At 40.1% G+C, this 27,649-nt stretch overlaps 5 protein-coding genes across 5 annotated transcripts; 3 read left to right on the forward strand and 2 right to left on the reverse strand.

Annotated features, from left to right (window-relative positions):
• Positions 1 to 354: 354 nt before the first annotated feature.
• Positions 355 to 4,021, forward strand: LOC9318152 (rho GTPase-activating protein 3). Its single transcript, XM_002880214.2, has 5 exons — positions 355 to 1,655; positions 2,581 to 2,701; positions 2,796 to 2,915; positions 3,008 to 3,238; positions 3,331 to 4,021. The coding sequence occupies exons 1-5, from the start codon at positions 1,225 to 1,227 to the stop codon at positions 3,793 to 3,795; spliced, it is 1,368 nt and encodes a 455-aa protein (XP_002880260.1). The 5' UTR covers positions 355 to 1,224; the 3' UTR covers positions 3,796 to 4,021.
• A 1,200-nt stretch (positions 4,022 to 5,221) lies between these two features.
• LOC9316328 (3-ketoacyl-CoA synthase 13) lies at positions 5,222 to 8,267 on the forward strand. The gene has a single exon (XM_002880215.2). The coding sequence runs from the start codon at positions 6,613 to 6,615 to the stop codon at positions 8,011 to 8,013; it is 1,401 nt and encodes a 466-aa protein (XP_002880261.2). The 5' UTR covers positions 5,222 to 6,612; the 3' UTR covers positions 8,014 to 8,267.
• A 275-nt stretch (positions 8,268 to 8,542) lies between these two features.
• Positions 8,543 to 9,200, forward strand: LOC9316329. The gene has a single exon (XM_002880216.2). It carries the CDS (start codon positions 8,582 to 8,584, stop codon positions 9,059 to 9,061), a length of 480 nt encoding a protein of 159 aa, XP_002880262.1. The 5' UTR covers positions 8,543 to 8,581; the 3' UTR covers positions 9,062 to 9,200.
• Positions 9,201 to 9,517: 317 nt separating this feature from the next.
• On the reverse strand, positions 9,518 to 11,886 carry LOC9316330 (L-gulonolactone oxidase 5). The gene is made up of 4 exons (XM_002882040.2): positions 11,039 to 11,886; positions 10,658 to 10,913; positions 10,405 to 10,506; positions 9,518 to 10,289 (listed from the first exon to the last, which is right to left on the reverse strand). Exons 1-4 carry the CDS (start codon positions 11,750 to 11,752, stop codon positions 9,577 to 9,579), a joined length of 1,785 nt encoding a protein of 594 aa, XP_002882086.1. The 5' UTR covers positions 11,753 to 11,886; the 3' UTR covers positions 9,518 to 9,576.
• Positions 11,887 to 12,468: 582 nt separating this feature from the next.
• Positions 12,469 to 15,255, reverse strand: LOC9318153 (L-gulonolactone oxidase 2). Its single transcript, XM_021029458.1, is given in 8 exon segments — positions 12,469 to 12,805; positions 12,808 to 13,005; positions 13,008 to 13,301; positions 13,304 to 13,429; positions 13,533 to 13,634; positions 14,124 to 14,216; positions 14,219 to 14,361; positions 14,486 to 15,255. Coding segments are annotated over 8 exon segments (1,797 nt in total). The 5' UTR covers positions 15,226 to 15,255; the 3' UTR covers positions 12,469 to 12,704.
• Positions 15,256 to 27,649: the final 12,394 nt, after the last annotated feature.

The raw sequence follows: 27,649 nt of genomic DNA on the forward strand, positions 1-27,649 counted from the left end.
GTTCATAACCTATCTAAATAAAATCGAAAACGATGAATAATTTATCCTTTTAAATGAGAAATAAAATTATTGTAAAGCGAGAGTGCATTAGCATTATGTGGTCTAATAATGAAAAGAAAAAGATTATACCAATAATGATGATATCGAATAAACACCAAGCACGATCCTTCTCTAATAATCCGTAACTAAACAAACATAAAGCGTTTATTTATCTATTTTTATTTTTAATCTTGAACTACTGAATTAAGCACGACTTGAGCTATCTATGAGTTATTAGAAAAATATGATGTCAGTTTGTCACCGAGCGTTTATTAGAAAAATTACAAACCACTTTTTTTTGTTTCCCTCATATAATTTCACTTAACGGATCATGGAAAGTAAGAATCAATACGATACACAATGTTTAATTGTGTATTTGACGTGATAAAAGAACAACGAACCAATGCACATGTAAACATGTGATAACGTATCCCAAAAACAAAAAATAGCCAGGACACTACAGCGAAGTCGTCTTTTGTGATGTCGATTCTATATCGTCGCCCCCACTTACAACGACGTCGTATAGGTTTAATCATCAATCATGGTTTCAATATTTATAAACAATCGAACAAAAAAACTTTGTATACATACGTTCTAATTGGTAAACAAAAAAAGAGAGAGGGAAGGATCCTAACATTGAGTTACAGAGACACTAGAGCCTTAAAAACAAAATTGCTTATGACTTATGTCAAATATAAGACAAAATCAAAGAAAGTTCCAAAAAACAACACTGACTCGTATGTCCCCCATTCTTACTTGTCACCCATCTCATCTAATCATCTCCTAGGCAGCTTCACGAGCCGTAGTCTAATCTAAAATCTTATCATTAGACATTTCTATATATCTTTTAATTTATTTATGTTTTTCACCACTGTACAAAACCATGAATTTTACTCCATAAGTGGAGTATCATTTTCATTTACGTCTCCGTCACTCTTTCTCCCTATCCACTAAACACAGATCCCAAAAAAGAAAAATATAAGTAAAAAATGAAAAGAATCGTCCCTTTGTTTCTACGCGATTTTCTGTAAAATTTCCTTCGTTTTCTCGCAGTTTCTTTCTCACCAAACAATCCCTTATATCTCTCTATCTCTTTCTTTCTCTCACATTCAAAGCTTCTTCTTCTAAACTCTACCATTAACATTACATTCTCTCATATTATCCGGCAGAGACAGAAGAGAAACGATGACTAACTTCTCCCGATCCAAATCAACCGGAACTATCGGTTTCCCGGAGTTTAAACCGACTCGACCCGGTCCAGACATATACGAGAACATCCACAACGATGACGACGAGTACGAGGAAGGACATAGCACTACGAGCACAGACTACTACGACGCTTCAACGCCGTTGAGCTCACACGCGTCAAGATCCGGTAACGGGTCCGGGTCGGGTCAGTTAACGATCGTAGACCTGCTTGCGGCGGTTCTGAGGAAGTCGTTGGTGATGTCGTGTGCCATGGAGAGAGGGGACGATGACGTGGCGGCGTCTATGGATATAGGTTGGCCGACGGAGGTTAAGCACGTGAGTCACGTGACTTTTGACCGGTTTAATGGTTTTCTTGGTCTTCCGTCTGAGCTCGAACCGGAGGTTCCTCCTCGAGCTCCTAGCGCCAGGTCCGTCATTAATTAATTAATTAGTTATTACCTCGAAGAGGAATTATGGAATAATATTTCAACAAAAAAATGAAATTGATATTTTATTCCATATATCTTGAAAAAATGATTAAGATAGGGGGAATTAAATATATATTTTCATAGCTGGAAATCTGTATATGGCATGTTACTGTGTTGCATAGAATCATTAAGATGGTTGTTGTTTGGATTTAAATGCATGATTACGAATTTACGACACACTCGTTTCTTCGCAATGGAAGATTCTCTTTTTGTTTTTTCTCTATATATCAAGAATAATCAATGGTCCGTAAATTCAAGAACTAAGTTCTAACCCACAAACAATATGAAACTATTTAGACATAAAGTTTGGTCTTTAACCAACTCATGGCTTCATGAAGTACTGATTGAGTGACACATCCCGGAACTGGGGATTAGTGTTTAAGCTTTCACAACATCATGATATGATTTTTGGGCTTTCCTGCTTAGAGATTGGTTTGTATAGACAAAATTTTGGGTCCCATGGACATATTAACAAAAACACGATTACACAACAAATTTGACATAAAAAAAGGAGTAAACAAATTATAAAATCGACTTCGTATTTTTTATTCCTAACATGTACGACTAAAACAATGGAAATCATGAATTTTTTAAAAAGAAATAGATAGCTCATCTTCATTTGTAAAACTTATGGGTTTCCGTAGATGGATTTGTGAAGTAAAAGAGTGACTGATTATTTTTAATGTTACTTGTGAGTTTTCACTAAGTTGGTTACTTTGCATAGGATAGAATGATTGGTTCTTTCTAGCTAACGGTTGAGCTTATATGTTTTCTCTAGATTCATTTGTATAAGAGAAAAATGGGTTCTTATATGATCGAATATATTGGTTTGTCTATGAGTAAAGATTGGTTATTTTTTATTCAGTGTAAGTGTATTTGGAGTATCGGCAAAGTCAATGCAATGCTCTTATGACGACAGAGGAAATAGTGTCCCAACAATCCTTCTCAGGATGCAAAAACGTCTATACACCGAAGGAGGTCTTAAAGTAAGTCTCTACCCTCTTCTGTTTCGTGAAAAATTTGGATTAGTTTGGAATCGAAAGAGTATGATATAATGTATGCTTTTTTTGTTACCTTAAGGCAGAAGGAATATTCCGAATTAATCCAGACAACGGCAAAGAAGAGCATGTCCGACGACAGCTAAACCGCGGTGTGGTACCACGTGGAATTGACGTTCATTGCTTGGCAGGATTAATAAAGGTGGAAAAAAGGAATTTTTTTGATTAGGTTCTATAACATTTTAAGTTCAAAAGATTTGAGTTTTTTGTCTTTCGGTTTTCGAATTGAATCAGGCATGGTTTAGGGAGCTACCTACAGGAGTGCTTGACGTGTTGACACCAGATCAAGTGATGAGGTGTAACACAGAGGAGGATTGTAGCCGGCTAGTGATACTTCTTCCTCCCGTTGAATCTGCGCTTCTCGACTGGGCCATTGGTCTAATGGCGGATGTGGTGGAGCATGAACAGTTTAATAAAATGAATGCTCGCAATGTAGCTATGGTCTTTGCCCCAAACATGACTCAAGTCAGTGAAAAATTGAGTTTTAATTCTATATAAGCTTTGATACTTTAGTTATATATGTTTTAGTTCTCATGAAAATGTTTTTGATATTGTAGATGGCAGATCCTTTAACTGCACTAATCCACGCGGTGCAAGTGATGAACTTTCTCAAGACTTTGATCTTAATGAACCTCAAAGAGAGGGACAACGCAGACGCGAAAGCAAGGTGGCTCGAGAAACAAACATCGAATCCATCAGAAGAATGGGAATCACAACACTCTGAGATATTAAGCCCTGAGAAACCCAACAATAATAACCCTAAGTTCTTGAGAGTGGCTACTCTGTGTAGGTTAGAGGCTGACAATGAAGAAAAGTTTTGGAACAAAAAGAAGAGAAACGATCATGAAGCTGTTTTAAATTCTTCATCGGGTAATGAAAACATCGGACCGGTACAAAGGTTATGTAAGCATCCACTGTTTCAGTTAAGCAAATCCACAAAGAAAGCTTTTGTAAGTAATCGAGATGAAGGAAGGAAAGGACGAGAAGCTTGGAGTTCACGTCTCTCGTCTTTGCCTTGGTAAAATTTTCCTACCTCACTTTATTTTTCATGTTTTTGAGAGTGTAAAAAATATTGTGAAATATGATTATAGGTGTTAGTTGTTTGAAATAGGGATAAATTTATATCCAATCAATTCAGAAATGGAAACAAATGTATGCTAGTTCTTGTCTAAGAGAAAACTCATGTATACTCTATTCACAAAAACAGAGCCGTTCTCTATTCCAACAACAGAGTCGTCTCTGTTCCTATAAGAATCTCTGCCGTAAATTACAGTGATTAGATAAATCATACCATAGAAGGTTATATGAGCATATACCATATACTAGTATCAAATTATTCCAGGTAATTCAGTGTCAAAATCAATCATAGATCTTGTAATTAAGCCGTGTAGATATTTTATCATGAGATTCTTGAAACAAATACCAAAAGAAAATTGAATTCAACATTTAATCACAATAATTGTTAGAAGAATGTTTCAGTACATCCGAATTAAATCACGCATTCAAAGAAGTAACTTTAATTAGTACGTAATGCATATTAGGTCGTCCTAGAGTGGGGAATCTGGCTGAATTAATAAGTTAATAGAGTCTTGATCACTATTCGAAACATTGATTTTATTAAAAAACAAAAGAAGACGTTTATTTTTTTTTAGAAGTATTCATCATGTATCCTTTTATTGATGCGAAACTAGTATTATCGGTCAGATTTTTCTTTTACGTTTTCGTCATGTTTCAACTACAGGCAGTTACACAACTTACAACAGTTGAAAGCGATCAGCTACACCAGCAACAAAAAACTAAAGATTATACTTAAAAAGAGAGATTCATCTCCCCGAATTCAAAGACACGTACACTTCAAAATTGAAATAGTGAATGCAATAAATACAAGCGATATTTATCCTCGTTCGTCCATGTGAATTGCTTTATTACGATTATTTGGTAGCAATGAATAAAACTAGAAAATATATTCGTAGCACCCTTACCTATATGATAATTAATAATCAGTCATCTACTTGTTTGTCAATATCAGAAGTCGTATTACATTAAATCTGACTATAACCTTTTTGTCGCATATAATAAATCTAAGCTTAGCTGTGAACATTTTAGCTTTAAACTAAAGTTAATCTTCGTTTTTTTTTTACCTACCATTCCTCTTTCTTTCTTTTTTATGATTTTTGACTAGTTGAGTGTTAATCAACCAAAACTTCTTTGATCAGATCTAAACTAAATATGATATTTGTAACCATGAAATATGATTGGGCGAGAGTGCATGCACGTAGTGAATATATTTATATCCCCTCTTCAAAAAAATACTACAACATTCTTACACATCTTAAGAAAATTACTAGATTGTAATCAGCAACCCAAGGTATCCCGCTAAGTGTTGGGCTAGTGGCGAACCATTAACGTCATGCCTTTCCAAATTAAAGGAGCCAACAGTCTGGAATCTGGATCCCCTAGTTTGAGTTTTGGTTGAGAGGGTTTCTAAATGATTTTTAGAAATACATTAATTTTGGTTCAGACTTCCTCAATTTACCATTATTTTTAATCTTTTTTTTATAGGCTTCAAATAGTACAACGATACAATCAATGCACAACGAAACTAATGAAACATACGAAACAAATATAGTGGTAGATACATGTGAATATGTGATATAGAGTTTCTGTATAGTTTCTATATATAGAGTTTGTTTGGTTAGCTATTTAATTTGCAGAGATCGATCATGGAGAATCGACTTCGCTTTCATTCTCTGGGAACCATGTACATATTCAAACGATTTATCTTAATCAATATAATGACATTCTGTGAAGAGATATTAATCCAGGAGTTCCAGATTTATCGCAACTGCGTTTGGTGTTTTGAACTTTTGAATATGGATGACAAGGAAAACATATAGAGTGTGGATTTTCATAAGCATGGTAGCTATTGGTGAGAATGCATGGCTTATCAGATTCTTTAGAGAAGCGAACGTTGTATAGCATTTATTTGCATATCTAATCTTTGTCAATTACAATGAGAGTTTGGATACAACAACATCCGGCTGCTAAATAATTGTGACTTTATATGTATTTTTCATAAATTAAATGGTCCAACCAACCCACAGAAAACGTACGAGTACACTGTCTCAATATTAGTTTCTCATTGGCCCACTTCCAACTTGGCCAGCCACTGACCACTTCAACTACAATTTAAAATGAGCTGACAAATCTCCAACCAAACACTGACCCGTAATAAATTCTATCTATCTTTAGAGACTAGTCCTTTCTTTTTTCTACTTTCCTCTTTTGGATTCATTAATTAACTACACAAATCAATTTGAGGAAAATCACATGATTCTAATACACTTCTTTCAGGTAAAGTGTCAAAAGTTTCACACACTATCAATTCACATACTCCATGCGAAATTAATTTATTAATGCTTGAAAGTGTGTAACCGGTGCATCCATGCGAAACAATCATTACACAAATAATTGATATAGTACATGTTTTGTAATAAACATGGTACCAATTCGAATAGTTAAAATGTTTAATTAGTGAATTGAGATAACTTTAAACTCGATCGTGGTCAAAACTTTTTTGTATGTTTCTTGTTTAAAATGGTCGTATTCATGTTTCTTGTACGTATAAAGTCACAAAAAGACGGCCATTTTTTAAAAGTGCGTTCACCTATTTGTACAATTTGTGGTACGTAACGATTTTTGTTTTAATAAAACGATAACCTTAAAACGCAGACCTTATTTTCCGCGGCACAAACGCGCTTAACGCCATCATTCATACCCTAAATATTGGTACGTTGCTTATAAATTAAAACCCCACCCAATGACCAATATTTTCTCATATGTTCATTGCAATGGCAGATTTCAAGCTTCTTTTGCTTATACTCATCCTTCTGTCTCTCTTTGAACTTGATCTACTTCATTTTCACCATGACTTCTTCTCTTCTTTTTGGGTCAAGATCGGTTTACTCATGATATCCATCTTCTTCTATGCCTACTCAACCACCCGGTCTAAACCGGTTTACCTCGTGGATTTCTCATGTCACCAACCCACCGACTCATGCAAAATCTCATCCGAAACGTTCTTCAACATGGCCAAAGGCGCTCAACTCTACACCGAAGAAACAATCCAATTCATGACGAGGATACTAAACCGGTCCGGTTTAGGAGACGATACGTACTCCCCACGTTGCATGTTAACCTCTCCACCAACTCCATCAATGTACGAGGCGAGACATGAATCCGAATTAGTAATCTTCGGAGCTCTTAACTCACTATTCAAGAAAACCGGAATCGAACCGAGAGAAGTCGGAATCTTCATTGTAAACTGCAGCTTGTTTAACCCTAACCCATCTCTCTCGTCCATGATTGTAAACCGGTACAAGCTCAAAACCGACGTCAAAACTTACAATCTCTCCGGTATGGGATGCAGCGCCGGCGCAATCTCCGTTGACCTCGCCACAAATCTACTTAAGGCAAACCCGAATACCTACGCAGTTATTGTTAGCACGGAGAACATGACTCTAAGCATGTATCGAGGCAACGACCGGTCAATGTTAGTCCCTAACTGTCTATTCCGAGTAGGTGGCGCTGCGGTTTTGCTCTCAAACCGGAGCCAGGACCGATTCCGGTCTAAGTACGAATTGACTCATCTCGTAAGGACTCACAAAGGCTCTAGCGATAAACATTACACTTGTGCTGAACAAAAAGAAGATAATAAAGGTATCGTTGGAGTCGCACTCTCTAAAGAACTAACGGTTGTTGCTGGTGACACGTTAAAGACGAATCTAACAGCACTTGGTCCGCTTGTTTTGCCTTTATCTGAAAAGCTCCGGTTTATCATCTTTATGGTAAAGAGTAAGCTTTTCCGGTTAAAAGCTAGTCCATATGTTCCGGATTTTAAACTATGTTTCAAGCATTTTTGTATTCACGCTGGTGGTAGAGCGTTACTTGACGCGGTTGAAAAAGGTCTTGGACTTAGTGAGTTTGATCTTGAGCCGTCTCGGATGACTTTGCACCGCTTTGGAAACACCTCAAGCTCGTCTCTGTGGTACGAGCTGGCTTACGTGGAGGCTAAGTGTCGGGTAAAACGAGGAGATCGGGTTTGGCAGTTGGCGTTCGGGTCGGGTTTTAAATGTAATAGTATTGTGTGGAGAGCGTTGAGAACGATTCCGGCGAACGAGTCATTGGTGGGTAACCCGTGGGGTGACTCAGTTCATAAGTATCCAGTTCACGTGACCTAACTTTAAGTAATATACCACACGCGCGTGTGAAGTCACGTTACAAGTTATCATAAGTCAACAATATGTTATAAAAGTGTAGCTATTTTTGTTTTCTTTCCCCTCTTTTATAGTTTTTATCTACCCACAAATATGTATTAGACGAATAATCGTTAATAATTTGCGACCTTTTTATTTTGTTTGTTGTACAACAATTTGGTACCTATTATCTTATAACTTATAAGAATATTAAACATAAGATCGAGGATTTTAATTTATTGACAAACAAGTCGATTTTTTTTTTTATTATTTTCTTTTGAAATGATTTGAACTTCGATGTTAAAAAAAAGAAAAAGAAAAGTCATTTAGTAAGACAAAGATAAGGTAAGGAAAAGCTAATGTTGTATTCACTGAGTAAAAGATTATATTTTCATACAATAGTCTCGGCCTGTCACAAAACTCATTTGATTTAAAAGCCGGATAGATTTTATGGGCCTAGTATAAAAAGCCCATTAAACCTCTGGATAAGAGTGTATACTGGATTCACCACCACCACCGCAAAAAAAAGGAGACTGATAAATTCGCAGTTACTATGTGGATCGTGAAACCGGCGGCGATGCCGGTTCAATTTCTCATGAGACCAACCGTAGCAACCTCCGTCGGCTATTCACATCCGCCGCCGCATAATTACGACGGAATCCACCGTCGATTCATTAACATTCCGACGAAATCGCAAACTTCCGAATCCGTCGGCGGATTAGGCCAACAAATCCTCCTCCGCACCGCCGATTCGAACCCTAGTAAACCAATCCCGAAGGAGAAGGAGATTAGTGGATCAGACGTGCTCTGGGCGATTCAGAGAGCGACGGCTCAGAGGAAGAGAACGAACGCCGGTAAAAAGAAGATGAAGAAGATAAGAGGAGTGGAGTTATCATCCTCTGCGGGCGAGTCCACTGAAGATAACGGTGTTGATTACAGTAACGTGGCGCCGTTAAGGATCAAGAGTGATTGGGGACACAGATTAGAGGAATTCGAGAAGCTTCTCAAAGAGTTTCAAGACACTGAACTTTGACTTTGACCTTTTTCTCTTGCAACATTACATATTAAAGTATTTTTCTTTTTTAATTACATGTAAATTTTCCAATTTCGTTATTGTGTTAGCGATTACTCTGTCTATAAAATTATGAAAATATCGCGTGGGGATTGGGATACCGGATGGTTGAATTCGAAGGTGATAACCAGAACATAAATCGAGCCATTAATGATACGAGACCAAAACCTCGGTTACACCACTACCTTGAAACCATCTGGGCATGGCGACAACGTTTCACATTGGTCTCTTTTAAGTTCAAGCCGCGTGAACAAAATACATGTGCTGATATTCTTGCTAAGAAAGCCATCAACTGTAATAACGATTGGGCTTTGTATCGTTCTTGTCCTTTCTTTCTTTTTGCTGCTGTAAACAATGATATTGTTTCTGGAAATTGGAAGGAAAAAAAAAAAAAAAAAATTATGAAAATATCGCACGAACATGTAAATATTTATTGTCACCGAGGGCTTTATTTTATGAAATGTTAAGCAACAACGTTACTTAGTTACATGTGTACAAACTCTAGCCTCTTTATAAACTTTTCCTGGTCGACACAAATAGCCTTTGGTCGGAGCACAATGAGCATCTTCTGAACATATACACAAACCCTCCAATGCACATCCATCTTTTACTATAGTCGGGTTTCCTTTGATCCCTAGGATCTGATCCGTCCATTCGCTCGAGAATAAACCTTTCGGATCATAACTCTCCTTTACTTTCAAGAATGCAGGCGCATTCTTGTACTTTCTAATCACTCCATCAAACGCTAAGTTTCTATTTTTACCCCAATGTGGCAATGCATTATACTTGAGCAATGCAATTTGCTCGATTTCTTCGATAAAATCTTCGTATAGTCGCGGTGTTAACGGATCATTGGCTCGGTAATATGTTATATCAAAGTCTATGGCTTCCGTTTCTTTTCCTAAATAAGCCGGAGAGGATGTGACATAACGCATTAGGATGCCATAGTAGAGTTCAAGCCCGCATAGAGATTTTGAATCGATCTTGACAAGAGACTTGATGTCGTTGATGAAACTATTAACTTGGGTGAGAGGAACACTGAAACCTGTTGAATAAATAAATACGCCTTTTATACGCGAGTCCCATGCACAAGTCGAGATCAATTTATCTTCCAGACTATCTAGACACGATCCTGACGACATCATGCGATTTTGGCTTCCAATGACCGGATAGCCGGTGAATATAATACCTAATGTCGTTGAATATTTGAAACATAAAGGAGGAGTGAGTGTGAGATCGTATGAGGTAGCAAACATTCAGTGTGAGATCGACCATGTATTAATGTAACGAAAAGAATTAATTACCATTGTTTGTCAAACCGTATGAGGTAGCAAACAGCGTAGATGTAATTGTTGTGGCTGCCACACACTTCCCATACGCATCTCTCAATTTCTCTTGCGTCTCCTCTAAGTTCAGTATAATGAAAACAAATTAAAAGAAAATTGTTTGATCATAAAAAATAAAATAAAAAACTTTTTGCAATTTTTTGAATATGTCTCCTTTATTTTTTAAAACTGTTTTGAAAAGCTTGAAAAATAAAGATAGCTATCTAAGAACCTGATGATCTTGTGGTGGCTACTATTGGAGAGAGTTGTGAACGGAACGGCAAGAAATCATACAAACCGTTGCCTGACGTGTTGATCGCTACTCGGTCGTCCATTCTATAGACAACTTTACCTTGGCTCGGTAGCCATACAAAATCCGCAAACTCATGTTTTTTCCCGAATGTTAGAACTTGATCATTGAAATCTAAATCGTTTCTCATAACATACTTTATCGATCTTTTGAACATCGGTTGTAATGCAAAAGTCACCTTTTCAGGAAAAAAAAAAAGAAGATTCATACAGGGAAACAATTGTAATTAAAAAAGGGTTTGAACAATATGAAATATATATTTTTTGTAGTAAAACCCAAAAATAAAAATTTAATTGATCTAACCTGAGAGATAACGCCAAGAACGCCAAGAGAAACCTTAGCGGCGTTAAACTCATTAGGAGTCGTAGTCTCGCTTAAAACTCTAATCTTTGAAAACTCGTCGTTGACCGAACTAGGACTAACCATCCTGATCTCGGTCACGTAATCATGGACCGCACTTCCTTTACCCCACAATGAGCTCCCGTGAGCACCGGTCCCCATCATACCACCCACGGTTACTCCCCACCAATACGGTGCATAAGGCAACGCCAATCCAACTTTAGCTGCTTCAGCAATTAATTGCCTTAGCGTCATGCCACTCTCAACCGTCAAGGTCATGGCCTTCGCATCGGCTCGCACCGTGTGGTTTAGAAACTTTGTGCTAATGAACAATCCGTCTTTTCCATCCGTGCATACGAGCTTGGGGCTGCTATGGGAATATCTAGTGGTAACACGCATTTTCCGTCCGGCTTTAGTGGCTGCAGCAACGATAGATACAAGCTCGGCTTCAGATGTTGGGTACGCCACATTGGCTGCTCGACATGTGGACCGGTCTGGGAAGGCTCCTAAGGAGTTGGTGACTGTACAGTTCGTGTTTCCCGACACACATTTAACAGGATCTTCGGGTGGTGTTGAGATTGCCGTGTTCACAAGTGTAAATAAACAATATAACCCGAGAGGTGTGCGCCAAAACGCAGTTTGGTTGGAACCATAGGAAGGAGAATAACCGAATGCCATGGTTTTTATTGAGTTTTGTTTAATCTCTTTGCAAATGGGGCTTTTGTAAATATCTGGTATATATTGTGGTTGTGTGGCGTAAGGACCGGTTCAGTGATGCATCATGCTAGCTTGTTGAGATTTACATAAAATATGTTTTTTAAAAAACAAATTATACAAAAATATGTTTGGTTGATAAATTCATAAAAGGCTGGATGAGATGCATCATGCTTGCTTGTAAGATATATAATAGTACTGTAGTAGTAACGAGGAACGACTAATAACATTCGATCCATTACTTTTGAGCTGTCAATGTTAGTTTCATTTATATCACATGGTCTTAAAGACTTGCAAAATCAAAGAAATGTAGATTTTATATCTATTCTTTTAATTTGGTTTCATATATTGTGGAATCCGTATCTTTATAGCAATGACAATTAACCCCATCGGCGCTGGCATGACTTGATATTATCTTTAAAATTGTTTCATTAGTAATATTCTCCTCGACGTTTTCAAAAAAAAAAAGTAATATTCTCCTCGTCGTCCTATGCAAAATGTGTATATGTTCAATAAAAAAGGATAGACGACGACGAGTTGCATATAGTCGACAATATATATATGGCCCTATTATACGGGAGTCAATGGAAGGCACGGGACGTTGCGCATTTTGGGGAGGTTATTTTGTCTTTTCATGCAATAATAATTATAACAATAATTGAGGTGTGGTCATGCGATGATTTACAAAAACTCCTCCTCGGCTCGGCCGATTGAAATGATATACTAACACTATAGCACGAATCTAAAAATAAAATTCTTGTAACCCATAGCAACCAACAGTCCAACATGACATTATAACTATTATTACAACAACAACAACAACAAAAAAAAGGAAGATATCATTTATCACAATAACGCACACATATAGACGATGACTTTCTGATATTAGAAGCAATGAAAATTAATAACTTACTGTTTAAATCACACTTATTATACCATCAACACGTGTACAAACCCTAGCCTCTTTGTACACTTTTCCCGGTCGACACAAATAGCCTTTGGCCGGGGCACAATGACATCCTTCGAACATATACACAAACCCTCCAATGCACATCCATCTTTTACTATTGTCACGTTTCCTTTGATCCCTAGGATCTGATCCGTCCATTCACTCGAGAATAAACCTTTAGGATCATAACTCTCTTTTACTTTCAAGAATGCGAGTGCGTTATTGTACTTTTTAATCACTCCATCAAACGCTAAGTTTCTATTCTTACCCAATGTGGCAATGCATTATATTTGAACAATGCAATTTGCTCGATTTCTTCGATGAAATCTTTGTAGAGTCGCGGTGTTAACGGGTCTTTAGCTCGGTAATATGTTATGTCAAAGTCTAGAGCTTCGGTTTCTTTCACTAGATAAGCGGGAGATGATGTGACATAACGCATTAGAATACCATAGTGAAGCTCAAGGCCACACAGAGATTTTGGTTCGATCTTTACAAGTGATTTGATGTCGCTGATAAAACTTTTAACTTGGGTGAGAGGGACACTAAAAGTTGTTTGATGAAAAATTCGCCTCTTATGCGTGAGTCCCACGCACACGCCGTGATCAATCCATCTTGAAGGCTGTCTAGACATGATCCTGACGACATCATACGGTCTTGGCTTCCAACGACCGGATAACCAGTGAATATAATGCCTAAATCCGGAGAATATTGAAACATAAAGGTAGGCGTAAGTAAGAATATTAATTATTCTCTGTAAAATCAATGAAAACGTATAAGTAAAATGAAAATAATTACCATTGTTGGTCAAACCGTATGATGTAGCAAACAGTGTAGATGAAATTATCGTGGCTCCCACACACTTCCCATTCACATCTCTGAACGTCTCTTGCGTCTCCTCTTGATCAAGAAAACAAATTAAAGTTACGTGTAGAATTCTATATATAACACTTTGTTTTCCTGATAATCTCGTATTTAAATATCGGTAGTTGCCTAGTTGGATTAGATCCAAGAGTTATAATTTTATACAATACTAATTCAAAAGTAACCTGATTACTTTGTCTTTCTTCTTCAATTATGGACTAACTACCTCTATTAAGGCCATTGATGCATTACTCTATCTTTTGTTTTTGGTTAACTAATGGTTCAAAATTTATACATAAAGATTTAATAGGTCTTAAATGAAAATGAAACGTACTGACTACTGAGTAAAAAAATGCGTACAAAGTCTGGATCAGATAATGTTTTTATTCGATTTTAAGATAAACGGTATGGACAAGATTGTACCCTTTAATTTTTTCTTTGTTATCAAACGAACAAGATTGTACCTTTACGTTCATTTTTAAAATTTAATGCAAAACCTTAGAAATAAGGATAGGTGAGAATTACCTGATGATCTTATGATGGCTATCGCCGCAGAGAGTTGTGAACGGAAGGGCAAAAAATCGAACAAACCATTGCCCGATGTGTTGACGGGTACTCGTCATCTCTTCGATACACCACTTTGCCTTGGCTTGGTAACCATATGAAATCCGCAAACTCCTGTTTCTTTCCAAAAGTCACGGCTTGATCTTCGAAATCCGAATCATTTTTCATAGTATATGTTAGTGATCTCTTGTACATATGTTAGTTACCTTTAGAAACAAAAAAAAACAAAAAAACAAAAAAAAGCACGTAAACATCTAAAACATTGTAAAATGTAAAGAAAATGGCTTAGAACTATATGGTATTGTCTTTTTGTAGTAAAAAATGAAAATGAAAATTTAATTTTTCCAACCTGAGAGATAACGCCAAGGACACCAAGAGAAACTTTAGCCGCCTTAAACTCGTTAGGAGTTGTAATCTCGCTTAAAACTCTAATCTTTGCAAACCCGTCGTTGGCCGAACCAGGACTAACCATCCTGATCTCGGTCACATAATCATGGACTGCACTTCCTTTACCCCACAATGAGCTCCCATGAGCACCGGTTCCCATCAGACCACCCACGGTCAGTCCCCACCAATACGGTGCATAAGGCAACGCTAATCCAATTTTAGCCGCTTCAGCGATTAACTGCCTAAGCGTCGTGCCACTCTCAACCGTCAAGGTCATGGCCGTTGCATTGGCTTGCACCGTGTGGTTTAGAAACTTTGTGCTTATGAACAAACCGTCGGTTCCGTCGGTACACACAAGCTTAGTAATGCTATGGGAATATCGAGTAGTTACACGCATTTTCCGTCCGGCTTGAGTGGCTGCAGCCACGACAGATACAAGCTCGGCTTCGTTTTTTGGGTATGCCACGTTGGCGGCTCGACATGTGGACCGGTCTGGGAAGGCTCCGTATGAGTTAGTGACTGTACAGTTCATGTTTCCCGACACACATTTGACAGGATCATCCGGTGGTGTTGAGACTGCCGTGTGTACAAGCGTAAATATATAATATAACCCGATTAGGGTGCGCCAAAACGTAGCGTTCTGGGAACCATACGAAGGAGGAGAAGTAAATGCCATGGGGTTTGATTCAATTTTGTTGAATATTTGTTGTGAATGTCGGCTTTGTAAATATGTTTGGTATATATAGAGATTGTGTGGCGTAAAGGCCGGTTCAATAGTATTTAAATAAAATATTATGTTTAGTTAAATTAAAAAAGGTTGAGCACTTGAGATGAGATGGTTCATGCAATCTTGTATGTAAGATAGTATTAACCACTAATTCATCATTCTGTTCATTTTTATGGACTGTCTTGTTAATTTCATTTCTATTATGTTGTCTTAAAGAAAGACTTGACCATATTCTTATCATAGTCAATCCTAATCCCATTGGCGCTGGCATCGTTTGTTGTTTCTCTCTTTAGTCTTAAATGTTTAGTCAAATTATTCACCTCGTGGTCTTAGTCAAATTATGAAAATTTTGAAAAAAGAACGGGGACTTAGATATTTTAGTGGGCTAATATGTAATCAATTATACAGTAAAACCTGTATAAATTAATAATGTTGGGACTAGCAAATTTTATTAATTTAGAAAGGTATTATTAATTATTAATTTATACAGAGATTATACTAATTTTGTAATTTCTTAAAAACATTTTTATCTAAAAATAATTTTTTTCTTTATAAGTAAAATCTTTTAAAAACTAATTACAAGTAGAGAAGCAATTATTAAGTTTAAAAAAACAACACAAACTTTTTCGAATAATAGGGTCATATTTTATAAAAAATTTTTACATATAATATTTTAAATATATATCATAGTAATTAAAATATGACATATATATATATATTGATAAGTTTATATAATTATTAATTTATGATATCGATTGTTGGTGTCGGATCCCGCACCAGAAGTACGAGACCAACCAAAGATTGCCACGTAGTCAAGATAATGGCCCATAAAGAATGAAGTCCATTGGACCCAGGAGTCAAAGGAACGGTCGAAGTGGCTGTCACCACTTCGAGAATCCGAAGTGATTACATTGCGACATGAGTTCGATGAAGAAGGCATGGGTAAGATGGTTCAAGGATATTTGGGCCGAATAGGCGAGGCCCACGAAGATCAGAGTCAACTCAAATTCAAACGTTGAGCATTAAAGTCAAAGAATCAAAACGGACACATTTAAGACGGAATAATTGTGCTTAATTACTCATTTTAATGTCGTTTCTCTATGTATAAATATAGAGGCCAATGGCCATGTAAAGGGGACCCTTCCTCTCAAGAGAGAAATATATAGCAATTTTCGTAACAATTCACAAGTTTTTATACATTCATTTTTGTCTCTCAAGAATAATCTTTCCCACTTAATAAAATACTAGAGTGTGTGAATCCAACATCCACATTTTGGCGCCGTCTGTGGGGACAATTAGGTTCTTGAGTGGTCAGATTTTTTCTTTATCACACTTCCGAGATAAGCAACAATGTCCGGAGGAGACGCCGCTGAGACATCATTGGCCGAAACCCTCAAAGCTATGCAGCAAACCATGTCGGACATATCACAAAAGTTCTCGGATGTGGAAAAGGCCGTCGATACGTTGCAAACATCCCAGGTATCTCTTAGTCAAAACGTCAATACTATACAAACTCGTGTTCGCTCTCTAAGTGCAGGAAACCCGGTGGGAATCCGAAGAGGGATATTCAACTCGCCAAGTTCCGCTGCACGAAATGAAACCAGCGGACAAACAACTCCTGGTGCTACTAATAACGTGGCTCAGACGTTGGAAGAAGAGACACAGCTCGGAGATGAAGAACAACTTACAGCCCAATACGAGCAGGAGAACCTCGACCAGTTTGAGACCATGAGGAAGGTTAGCCAGGAATTAAAAGAAATGAAATCAAAATTTCATCAAGCTACAAGTTCGGAGCCAGACATCAATCGAGTCATTGAAGAGGCTAGGCGAACACCTTTCATCTCGCGAATTGCAAGTTTGAGGATCAAAGACTCCCGGAAACTCAAGTTGGACCCTTACAGCGGATTGGAGGATCCAAAAAGCTATCTCGCAGCTTTTCTGATCGCTGCTGGAAGAGTCGAGTTGGATGAAGCTGATGAGGACGCAGGCTACTGCAAGCTTTTTTCGGAGAATCTATGTGGCCAAGCTCTAATGTGGTTTACCCAATTAGAGCCGGGTTCGATCAGCAATTTCGACGAACTATCAGCCGTATTCTTAAAGCAATACTCCATCCTTATGGATAAAAGCGTTTCGGATGCCGATCTTTGGAACTTATCGCAAGGATCTAATGAGTCACTTCGAGTTTTTATCACCAAATTCAAAGGAGTGCTATCAAAGCTCCCAAGAATTTCGCAGCAATCAGCTTTATCTGCCCTACGAAAAGGATTGCGACATGATTCAAGGTTTAAAGAAGACTTAATACTTCATAAACCAGACACAATTCAGGATGCACTATTCCGCGCAAATAACTGGATAGAGGTAGAGGACGAAAAAGAAAGTTTTGCCAAAAGGAATAAACAAGAAAAGCCGGCAATCACCGTCCCTACCAAGAAGTTCGAGTCTAGGGAAAGCAAAGGACCAAGGAAATTTGGGTCGCAACCCTTCAACAGTACCGTCGGAAAGCAATTCCAAGGGAAAGGAAGATCAAACACTTGGATCCGTGATGAAAGTCTATATTGCGATATTCATAAAGTAACCGGGCATTTAACCAAGGATTGCAGCGTTCTTAAAAAGCACCTCGCAGAGCTTTGTGCCAGTGGAGATCTTTCCAAATTCAATATAAAAGATTTTGTGAAGGAATACCACGAAGCGAAGGAAAACTCCAAAGACCAAGATTCCAAAAGACCAAGATTATCCAACGAGGAAGAACCAAGGAGTTCGAAGGGTAAGATCAATGTGATTCTAGGAGGTTCCAAGTTTTGCGGAGATTCTATAAGTTCCATCAAGAAACATAGACGAAATATCCTACTCAAAGCAAACTTAAGCGAAGAAGTCGATTTTCAAGGTACATCAATATCATTTAATGAAGAAGAAACGCGGTACCTCGAAAGGCCGCATGATGATGCTCTAGTCATTACCCTTGACGTGGGTAACTTCGAAGTATCAAGGATCCTTATAGATACAGGCAGTTCGGTCGATTTGATCTTTTTAAGTACTTTAGAAAGAATGGGAATCAGCCGAGGAGACATAGTAGGACCCCCATCTCCATTAGTTGCGTTCACAAGCGAGTCAGCCATGTCTCTCGGAACAATCAAGCTACCGGTCCTTGCCAAGAAGGTATCGAAGATCGTGGACTTCGTTGTCTTCGATAAACCCGCAGCTTACAATATCATCCTTGGGACTCCCTGGATTTATCGAATGAAAGCAGTCCCTTCTACATACCATCAATGTATCAAATTTCCAACATCAAATGGGGTGGAAACAATTCGGGGAGATCAAGAAGCTTCACGGACATGTTACCTAGCTAGCCACCGTATGAAGATTCAATAGCAACTAACGAAGCCCGTAAAAGAGGGACTAAGAACAAAATTTCCTAGCGGGCAGAAGAAAGATGATGTAGTAATCGAAGTGGTGTTGGAAGAAGACAAGCCGGACCGGAAAATTCGAATTGGAGCAACTCTGACTGGCCAAATAAAAGAAGCTTTGATCGAACTTTTAAAGAGAAACAAAACATCGTTTGCATGGTCAGCAGCAGACATGCCGGGTATAGATCCAAGTATAATTTGTCATGAGCTAAATGTAGATCCGAGCTTCAAGCCGGTGAAACAGAAAAGAAGAAAGCTCGGAGTAGAACGAGCCAAAATAGTAAATGACGAAGTAGATAAACTTTTGAAGATAGGATCCATAAGAGAAGTGCAATACCCGGAATGGATAGCAAACACTGTCGTCGTCAAAAAGAAGAACGGGAAAGATAGGGTTTGCATCGATTTCACAGACCTAAATAAAGCATGTCCTAAAGATAGTTTCCCGCTCCCACATATAGATCGACTTGTAGAGTCCACCGCTGGGAACGAGTTATTAACATTCATGGATGCCTTCTCGGGTTATAATCAAATAATGATGAACCCCGAAGATCAAGAAAAGACGTCATTCATTACAGATAGAGGTATCTATTGTTACAAGGTAATGCCTTTTGGTTTGAAAAATGCAGGAGCAACTTACCAACGGTTAGTTAACAAGATGTTCCATAATCATCTCGGGATCACAATGGAAGTCTACATAGATGATATGTTGGTTAAGTCGTTAAAGAAAGAGGATCACGTTAAGCATTTAGAGGAATGTTTTGATATTCTCAATAAATATCAAATGAAACTGAATCCGGCGAAGTGCACATTTGGAGTCCCATCCGGAGAATTTCTTGGTTATATCGTGACAGAAAGAGGAATCGAAGCCAATCCAAATCAAATCAACGCCTTTCTGAACATGCCCTCTCCTAGAAACTTCAAAGAAGTGCAACGGTTGACTGGGAGAATTGCGGCTCTGAATCGTTTTATCTCGAGGTCAACAGATAAGTCGTTGCCTTTCTACCAAATTCTAAAAGGGAACAAAGGATTCCTTTGGGACGAGAAGTGTGAAGAAGCTTTTGGGCAGCTTAAAGCATACTTAACCACTCCGCCTATATTGTCCAAGCCGGAGGTGGATGAAAAACTTTATCTATACGTGTCAGTTTCGAACCACGCGGTTAGTGGAGTCTTGGTTCGGGAAGACCGTGGGGAGCAGAAACCAATCTACTACGTGAGCAAGTCAATGACGGACCCAGAAACCAGATACACAATGATGGAAAAACTCGCACTCGCAGTGGTGATATCGGCTCGAAAGCTACGCCCGTACTTTCAATCCTATCCGGTTGAGGTATTAACCAACCAGCCACTCCGAACAATACTTCATAGTCCAAGCCAGTCCGGACGATTGGCGAAATGGGCGGTGGAATTAAGCGAGTACGACATAGAGTTCAAAAGCCGGATCAGTATGAAGGCTCAGGTCTTAGCAGATTTCCTGACCGAACTACCAATACCTGGAACGATAAGACAACCGGAGAACCAAACTTGGAAGTTACACATAGATGGGTCTTCAACAAAACAAGGATCCGGAGTGGGAATCAAGTTGGAGTCTCCGACGTCAGAAATTCTAGAACAATCATTCCGGTTGTTATTCAATGCCTCCAACAACGAGGCAGAATACGAAGCCCTGATTGCCGGACTTCGATTAGCACAAGGAGTTGGAGCTAAGGAAATATTAGCTTATTGCGATTCGCAACTAGTAGTTAACCAATTTAATGGAGACTATGAAGCCAAAGACTCAAGAATGGAAGCGTACCTCGAAGTGGTGAAGGATTTATCTAAAAATTTCTCGAAATTCGAACTAATCCGCATACCTCGGGGAGAGAATACAACTGCGGACGCACTTGCTGCATTAGCATCAACATCAGATCCTGAGTTGAAAAGAGTTATTCCAGTGGAATGCATTTCGGAGCGAAGCATTCAAGACAGCAAAGAAACCCTCGTCGTTACAAGGTCTCAAGCAGCGGCACGCGACCGTGGCGAACCAGAGATCAAACCGCCACCCAACAAGCGGAGGAAGTCAAGGGGATCAAATACATCTAACAAGGAACCCGTTGCCTCAGCTGAAGATGTAATTCCAGAAACAATATTAGAAACCGAACCGTTAATCGAGGAGGATGTTCTTGAACCAAACGAACATCCCGAGCCAGAGCCACGAGTATTTCGCAAGGTTGACCAAATTCCGGCTAAAGACTGGGGGGCTGACTGGAGGGAGCCAATAAAGCACTACATCATGACAGGTGAGCTCCCAAAGAATAAATGTCAGGCCAGGAAAATGAAAGTCGTTAGCGCGAAATTTTGCCTGTCAAAGGATGCGTTATATAGACGAGGTATCAGTGACCCTTACCTATTATGCATTTTTGGGACCGAAGTTGAAATCGTCATGAGCGAAGTGCATGAAGGATTATGTGGGAGTCATTCATCAGGAAGAGCTATGGCTTTTAAAGTTAAGAGAATGGGGTATTTTTGGCCCACTATAATCACTGATTGTGTTAAGTTCGCCCAAAGATGCAAGCGCTGTCAACTCCATGCACCATTGATCCATCAACCATCGGAATTATTCTCCTCCATTTCCGCCCCATACCCGTTTATGAGATGGTCAATGGACATCATTGGACCATTACACAAATCAACTCGAGGTGTACAGTACCTTTTAGTCCTTACGGACTACTTTTCAAAATGGATTGAAGCTGAGGCGTATGTTGGTATCAAGGATTCGGCGGTGAAGACCTTTATTTGGAAAAACATTATATGTCGACATGGAGTTCCGTACGAAATAGTCACTGATAATGGACCACAATTCATTTCACACGAGTTCGATGCCTTTTGTGCGGACTGGGGAATCAAAGTTAGTTATTTTACTCCACGATATCTGCAAGGAAACGGACAAGCTGAAGCCGCGAACAAGACAATATTAAGCAATCTCAAGAAACGCTTAAGTCATCTAAAGGGAGGATGGTATGAAGAACTCCAACCCGTCCTGTGGGCCTATCGTACAACCCCTAGGCGACCTACAGGAGAAACTCCATTCTCTTTGGTTTATGGCATGGAGGCGGTAGTACCAGCTGAACTCAATGTGCCCGGACTTCGTCGAACAGAAGCACCGTTAAATGAGGAAGAAAATTCAGCAATGCTTAACGATTCACTAGATACCATAAATGAAAGGCGTGATCAAGCTCTAATTCGGATCCAGAATTACCAACAGGCAGCAGCCCGGTATTACAATTCAAAGGTTAAAAGTAGGCCGTTCTTCGTGGGAGATTACGTATTAAGGCGCGTCTTTGACAACAAAAAAGAAGAAGGTGCCGGAAAACTTGGTATTAATTGGGAAGGACCTTACATTATTACCGAAGTGGTTCGAAACGGTGTTTATAGGTTGAAAGACCTAGAAGACAATCCAGTGAAGCGACCTTGGAATGTGATCAACTTAAAGAAGTTTTATGTTTAAAGCTATATGCATTATTTTTGTACATGAACTACGGTGTGGCTTGATCCCGAGATGGGTACGTAGGCAGCTCGGAAATGAGTTCAGCTATTAATAAAAATTTGTTTTATTTCTTTATTAAAGGAAAAAGGTTCGATTGTGCGAACAAGTGAAGCAAATAAAGGTTCGGCTATGCGAACATACAAAAGATTGGAAATAGAGCGTTATTTAAAAGACGGAATGTCCTTCATCGTACACTTCGGATTATGGAAATCTTGTTGATGAGCAGAACACTTCAACTCCTTGACCAGCAAGATCGAGGATCGGCATCATGCAGTCCGGAATTCGAGCAAAGTCAGAAATTCCAAGCTCAATCCATTCTCCGGGGTGAGATTCAAGGATGTGAAGATCTCTTGACACTGTAGTAAGCCTGCGTTGCATCCGGTTAATCCTCTTCCGAAGTCTCCTCTTTTCCGACATAAGCTTCTGGTGTTGAAGCTCAAGTGCCTCTATGAACGCCGTCGCCGTTCCTTGATCTCTGATTGGGAGATCTCTGATCAAAGCACAGGGGGCTCGGATCTGAGATCTCAAGAAGCCGCGAAGTGGAGGAGGCTGCCTGTTTGGCTCATTTGGAACATCTTCATTCATCATTCCGATTCTGGAGAAGTCGGGCATAGATTCTGAACAGCGTAGATTGAACTCCATACCTGCTAAAATAAAAAAGGAGAGTGGTGAGGAGTAAAGGGGAATTGAACCTATAATTTATAGGAACCCCATATCCCTAGCAAGTTACGGATTCTATCCAAGGAATGGAATGATTCGCGGAGAGATTTATGCCCTCGAACGGATCCTGCATTAAAAGATGCATCTCCAAGAATATTTGAAAAGAAAGGAAAGTAGCAAATATTTCCATAAATAAAAAGGGGCCGAAGCCCATTACGAGTTTTTTAAAAAAAAAGAGAAGAAGTGAAGAAGTTAAAAGAACATTTATGGGAGAGGCTCAGGAACAGGCTCCTTCATCGCCGGTTTAGTTTCCGAAGTGGACGCCTTGTTCGTGGCATCCACTTCGGAACGATCCCGAACGCGTTTTCGGCAGTTGCTGGCCTCCTCCTCCAAGTCCTCTTCCTCTTCACTGTCGGATGGAACGGCGCAGACAGGGGCGTTCACGGGACCCGGGACTCCTCTGGCGTGGAGATACATCCGAAGCATCTTCGGGATCTCAGCAACGGAGTCGAAGTTCCGCCACTCCCATTGAAAGGGATCGCTCTCCAAGGCCCGTATCTTCCTTTCCACCCGAGCGATGCGAGCTTCGAGCGTCTGCCTTTTGAGTCCCAGCCGCTGCCTCTCTTCACACAAGCGACGGTGCTTGTCGGCAACCTAACATAAAAATGAGTGAATAAGACGAAACAAGAAGTTTTTAGATCAAAAACTTTAATAGTTACCTTGTCAATAAAATCGCAAGCCTCTTTCTTTTCCTTCGAAGGAAAGTGAAAGACGGCGTGAGGGAAGAAAACGCCGGCCGGTTCAAAGCCGTCGCCGAACAAGAAGAGTGGGCTGCCGGGATCAACGGGGGCTACTGTTTCGTTTTCCATTCTTAAAATATTTCTCAAGCAAGATTCTAGAGTCATGTTTAAATAAAGCTTAAGAGGTAGGTGAGCCTTTATTTATAATGATTTAGGGTTTGTCTTGGAACCATAAATCCATTAATGGTAGCGTGCCCAAGTGGTTTAAACCATTTTTGGAAAATCGAGAAAAGGCAATTATTGCATTAAAAGACGAGCCGTTTTCCTTGAGAAGGGAAAGAGCAACCGTCACATTAACTACAAAAGTTTCTAAGGCCCAAGCCCAACAAGTTTACCGAGTTGACTAAACCCGAAGTGGGAACTCGCTTTAAGCCGAGCTCAGCTCTCGCATCCTAAAGAGAAAGGTCTGATCAGCCTAAAAATCTCGAAAGCATTGCCACAAGGCCACAAAAGGTTAAAAGCGGACTTTGCAAACCCGCATATAATTTTAACCAAACCCCCTGGGGTCACAACCTAGAAAGGTTTAAAAGCCTCCTCAGGCAAATATCTTGTTCAAAAGAAACAATAAAGCCTTCTTAGGCCAAAAATAAGTTTGGAATTAAGTCTTAAAATTAAAGGGACAATCCCCAATTTAAAGTGGACACAGCCACTACGGAGTGATCTCCACCTCGGACTCCGGCTCAGCAATCAGAGTTTCATTCACCTCCTTGACTGGTGCTTGATCAGATGAAGCTCCCTGACCACCCTCCGCGGTACAACCAACCTCCGGAGTGACCTCCGGTATCACAGGAGCTACGGGCGGGACAATGCCTTCCGTCTCGCTTGAACCTGGAAATAATAATTCCAGTCAATCAAAGGTACAAGGTAAGAAAAGGTAAGCCTTAGGAGCCAAGCGTTACCTGCCCAGTCCAAACCCGATTCGCTTATAGGAGGTGATTCAGTAAAGAATTCCTCGAAGTCAAGCGGGTTGAAGGTCAAAGTGGGAAGAGCTGCCAAGCGACTCCGTTTTTCAGAAAGATTAGTTGACAGCTCAGTCCTCTCTTGCTCCTCAGAGAAATCTGCTTCATGGATTTGATCCAGCAGAATCAGGTTGCTTTCATGCTCTTTGATGTCTGACTCTAAGTCCGACCTAGCCTTCTCAGTTTGCATGAAGCGAATGGCCCCTTGGATCAACTCCATCCCGCGTCCCTTAACTTCTTTTCTGGCCTTCGATGCCGACCTTGCCAATTCAGAATCACGCAACTTGGCTAGCGCCTTGTATTTCGCGTCAAGCTCGATAAGTTGGTTGTTCAGGGTGTCGGCGGTTGATTCGGATTCATGAAGTCTACCCTGAACACCAGAAAATCGTGCTTGGAGCCAGCAGAAGAATTGAGTTCAGTCTCAAGAGCTGAGAATTTCTTCTTCCACATATCAATTTCCTTCTCCCGTCCAATGACCAACCCTTCGTAATGTTCGATCATGTCGTTAAGTTCGCTATGAGCCTGGCATCATACATGAACCCGGGATGGCGATTCAGTTCGCGGAATGGCAATACAATAAAAAAAAAAAAAAAGGGGAAGAAAACGGAACTAACCCGAGATGAATGATAAGCGTGAAGCAAATAGCGTTCACGAATTGCAGGGCGCCATTTGTTGAAATCTGGCAAGATCGAACCCGAACGGGTCTTGAAGCATCGGAAGACGCTGCCTTCTGTCTCCATAGCTGCGAAGAAGGAAGAATTGTAAAAATTGGAATTTTAATAAAGACAAAAAGTTTAAGCATGTGTAAATCACCAAACCTGAAAGCGATTTGACTTGAGGGACAAGAGCAGGCTTCAGCCTCGAGGAAGCATCTCGAGATTCAGAATCTCCACTTTTAGGGGATGCACTCCGAGCAGTCTTTTCGCTGACGGGCTGGGAAGAAGAAGACATGTCAACAGGACGGGGAAGACCCATTGGTTCAGTAGGAGGGGAGGATCGAGGTGAACGGTCAGTCCGGGCCCTTGATTTCTCCCTTCGCGGAGACAAGTCATCACGGGACGAATTGTCCCTCTTCTTACGAACCAAATTCTTAAGTGGTTCGTTGCTAAAATCGTCTCGGGGAGGACGAGGAGAATCACGACGAGGAGACCGCTCTCTCCGAGGAGAACGTTCGTCGCGGCGCTCGCGGCGAGGTGTTAACCTAAAAGCAGCAACGGATCTGGCTCCCTCGGAGCTGTTGTCATCGACCAGCAGGGTCCTGCTGTAATCTTTTTTGTCAATGGTGGTCGCAAGGAACGCCTTGTTTTCATCACAAGCCTCTGCTATCGGCTTGGAGAGCTTTTTACGCTGGGCAGCGAGGGCCCGAGCTGACATTCCCTGAGTTGAGGGAGGAGGCGGAAGACGATGAAGTAGATTGGGAGGACTCATCCTGAGTTTCCGGTTGGCCTCGACAAACCGGTCGAGGGTGAAAGAATTCCAAAGGGTTTCCCCTTCAAGGATTGTTTTGAAGAACTTGACAAATTCTTCGGTCGGGAGAGTTGAAGCGATTAAAGCTGCGAAATGAAACAACGAATTCGGTCAGTAAAAAAAAAAATAATAAACAATAAAGGAATATACGACCTAGTCTCTACCAGGTTTCGCAGACCACTTCGATGGGAGTATATCGGAAAGATTCCCAATCGAAGCGGGAGTTTTCTTAATCAGAAACCAAGGATGGTGCCAGTTCTCATCCTTGTTCGGGAGGTGCGAGATGACGTTTCTATTGGCATTTGGATACGCTGAGAAGTAACCAGTTTTCTTTGATGAACTCCTTCCGTTTAGGAGTTCATTCAGCTCGAGGACTCCAATGACGTAGCCGGCCTCCGCCGCAACGGTTATAATCCCGAGGATGGTTCGGAGGAGATTGGGGGTTAATTGAGGTAAAGCGATCTCGAGAGCCGCCAAGAATCGAACTAGGGCTTCAGGAAGGGGGAAGGTCAATCCGCAGCCCTTGAAGTAAATTTCGTAAACACAAAAGTAGCCGGCACGGTGGTTCTCAGGAGATTCCGTAGGGTCGGCTATTTGCGCCTCCGCTATAATTCCAGGAGGAATTTGACAAAGCCCCTTCAATCGCTCAAGGGATTGAAGAGTACAGGTGGATTTGTAATGAGGACCGGCGATGTCGTTAGGACGAGTGCATTCGTCATTACTAGAACGCCTCTCGTCGTAAGACGGAGATTCAGGTCTTTCAGAATCAGAAGTCATCGAATAAAAATGAAAAATTCAAGGTCCGGCGAAGAGAGGTTTTTTGTGAAGAAGAGAAGAGAGAGTTTTTGATTAAAGTACAAAAGTAAAAGAAGAGAGTAATGGTGAAAAGAAGTTACCTCAAGCTAATGATGAAACCGCCTCGGAAGTCGTGTGGGAAGTGGGAAGGTTTTTCCCGTTTTAATAGTAATTAAACAATATACGGTCATAATGATGACAGATGTCACTCAGTTAAAAAAGGCTAGTGCCGAAATTAAAGGAGTGATGAGATTTTCGGCGGGAAATCAGAAAGATTCTCGAGCGCAATCTTTGGCTATTTGAGCATTTAAAGTCCTCCGAATTGGAATAGCACTTCGAAGAACTTGGGGGGGCTAATTGTTGGTGTCGGATCCCGCACCAGAAGTACGAGACCAACCAAAGATTGCCACGTAGTCAAGATAATGGCCCATAAAGAATGAAGTCCATTGGACCCAGGAGTCAAAGGAACGGTCGAAGTGGCTGTCACCACTTCGAGAATCCGAAGTGATTACATTGCGACATGAGTTCGATGAAGAAGGCATGGGTAAGATGGTTCAAGGATATTTGGGCCGAATAGGCGAGGCCCACGAAGATCAGAGTCAACTCAAATTCAAACGTTGAGCATTAAAGTCAAAGAATCAAAACGGACACATTTAAGAAGGAATAATTGTGCTTAATTACTTATTTTAATGTCGTTTCTCTATGTATAAATATAGAGGCCAATGGCCATGTAAAGGGGACCCTTCCTCTCAAGAGAGAAATATA

This window comes from Arabidopsis lyrata, assembly GCF_000004255.2.
Source record: "Arabidopsis lyrata subsp. lyrata unplaced genomic scaffold ARALYscaffold_4, whole genome shotgun sequence".
Lineage (NCBI taxonomy): Eukaryota > Viridiplantae > Streptophyta > Magnoliopsida > Brassicales > Brassicaceae > Arabidopsis > Arabidopsis lyrata.

What these genes read in the sequence shown, in the direction of transcription:
- LOC9318152 (XM_002880214.2), top strand. Translation starts at nt 1,225, where the DNA reads ATGACTAACTTCTCCCGATCCAAATCAACCGGAACTATCGGTTTCCCG. An exon ending in CCTCGAGCTCCTAGCGCCAG is followed by an intron (nt 1,656 to 2,580) that starts GTCCGTCATTAA and finishes TTTTTTATTCAG; the next exon opens with TGTAAGTGTATTTGGAGTAT. An exon ending in GCTTGGCAGGATTAATAAAG is followed by an intron (nt 2,916 to 3,007) that starts GTGGAAAAAAGG and finishes GAATTGAATCAG; the next exon opens with GCATGGTTTAGGGAGCTACC.
- LOC9316328 (XM_002880215.2), top strand. Translation starts at nt 6,613, where the DNA reads ATGTTCATTGCAATGGCAGATTTCAAGCTTCTTTTGCTTATACTCATC.
- LOC9316329 (XM_002880216.2), top strand. Translation starts at nt 8,582, where the DNA reads ATGTGGATCGTGAAACCGGCGGCGATGCCGGTTCAATTTCTCATGAGA.
- LOC9316330 (XM_002882040.2), bottom strand. Translation starts at nt 11,752, where the DNA reads ATGGCATTCGGTTATTCTCCTTCCTATGGTTCCAACCAAACTGCGTTT. An exon ending in TTCTTGGCGTTATCTCTCAG is followed by an intron (nt 10,914 to 11,038) that starts GTTAGATCAATT and finishes TTTCCTGAAAAG; the next exon opens with GTGACTTTTGCATTACAACC. An exon ending in ATACGGTTTGACAAACAATG is followed by an intron (nt 10,290 to 10,404) that starts GTAATTAATTCT and finishes CAACGACATTAG; the next exon opens with GTATTATATTCACCGGCTAT.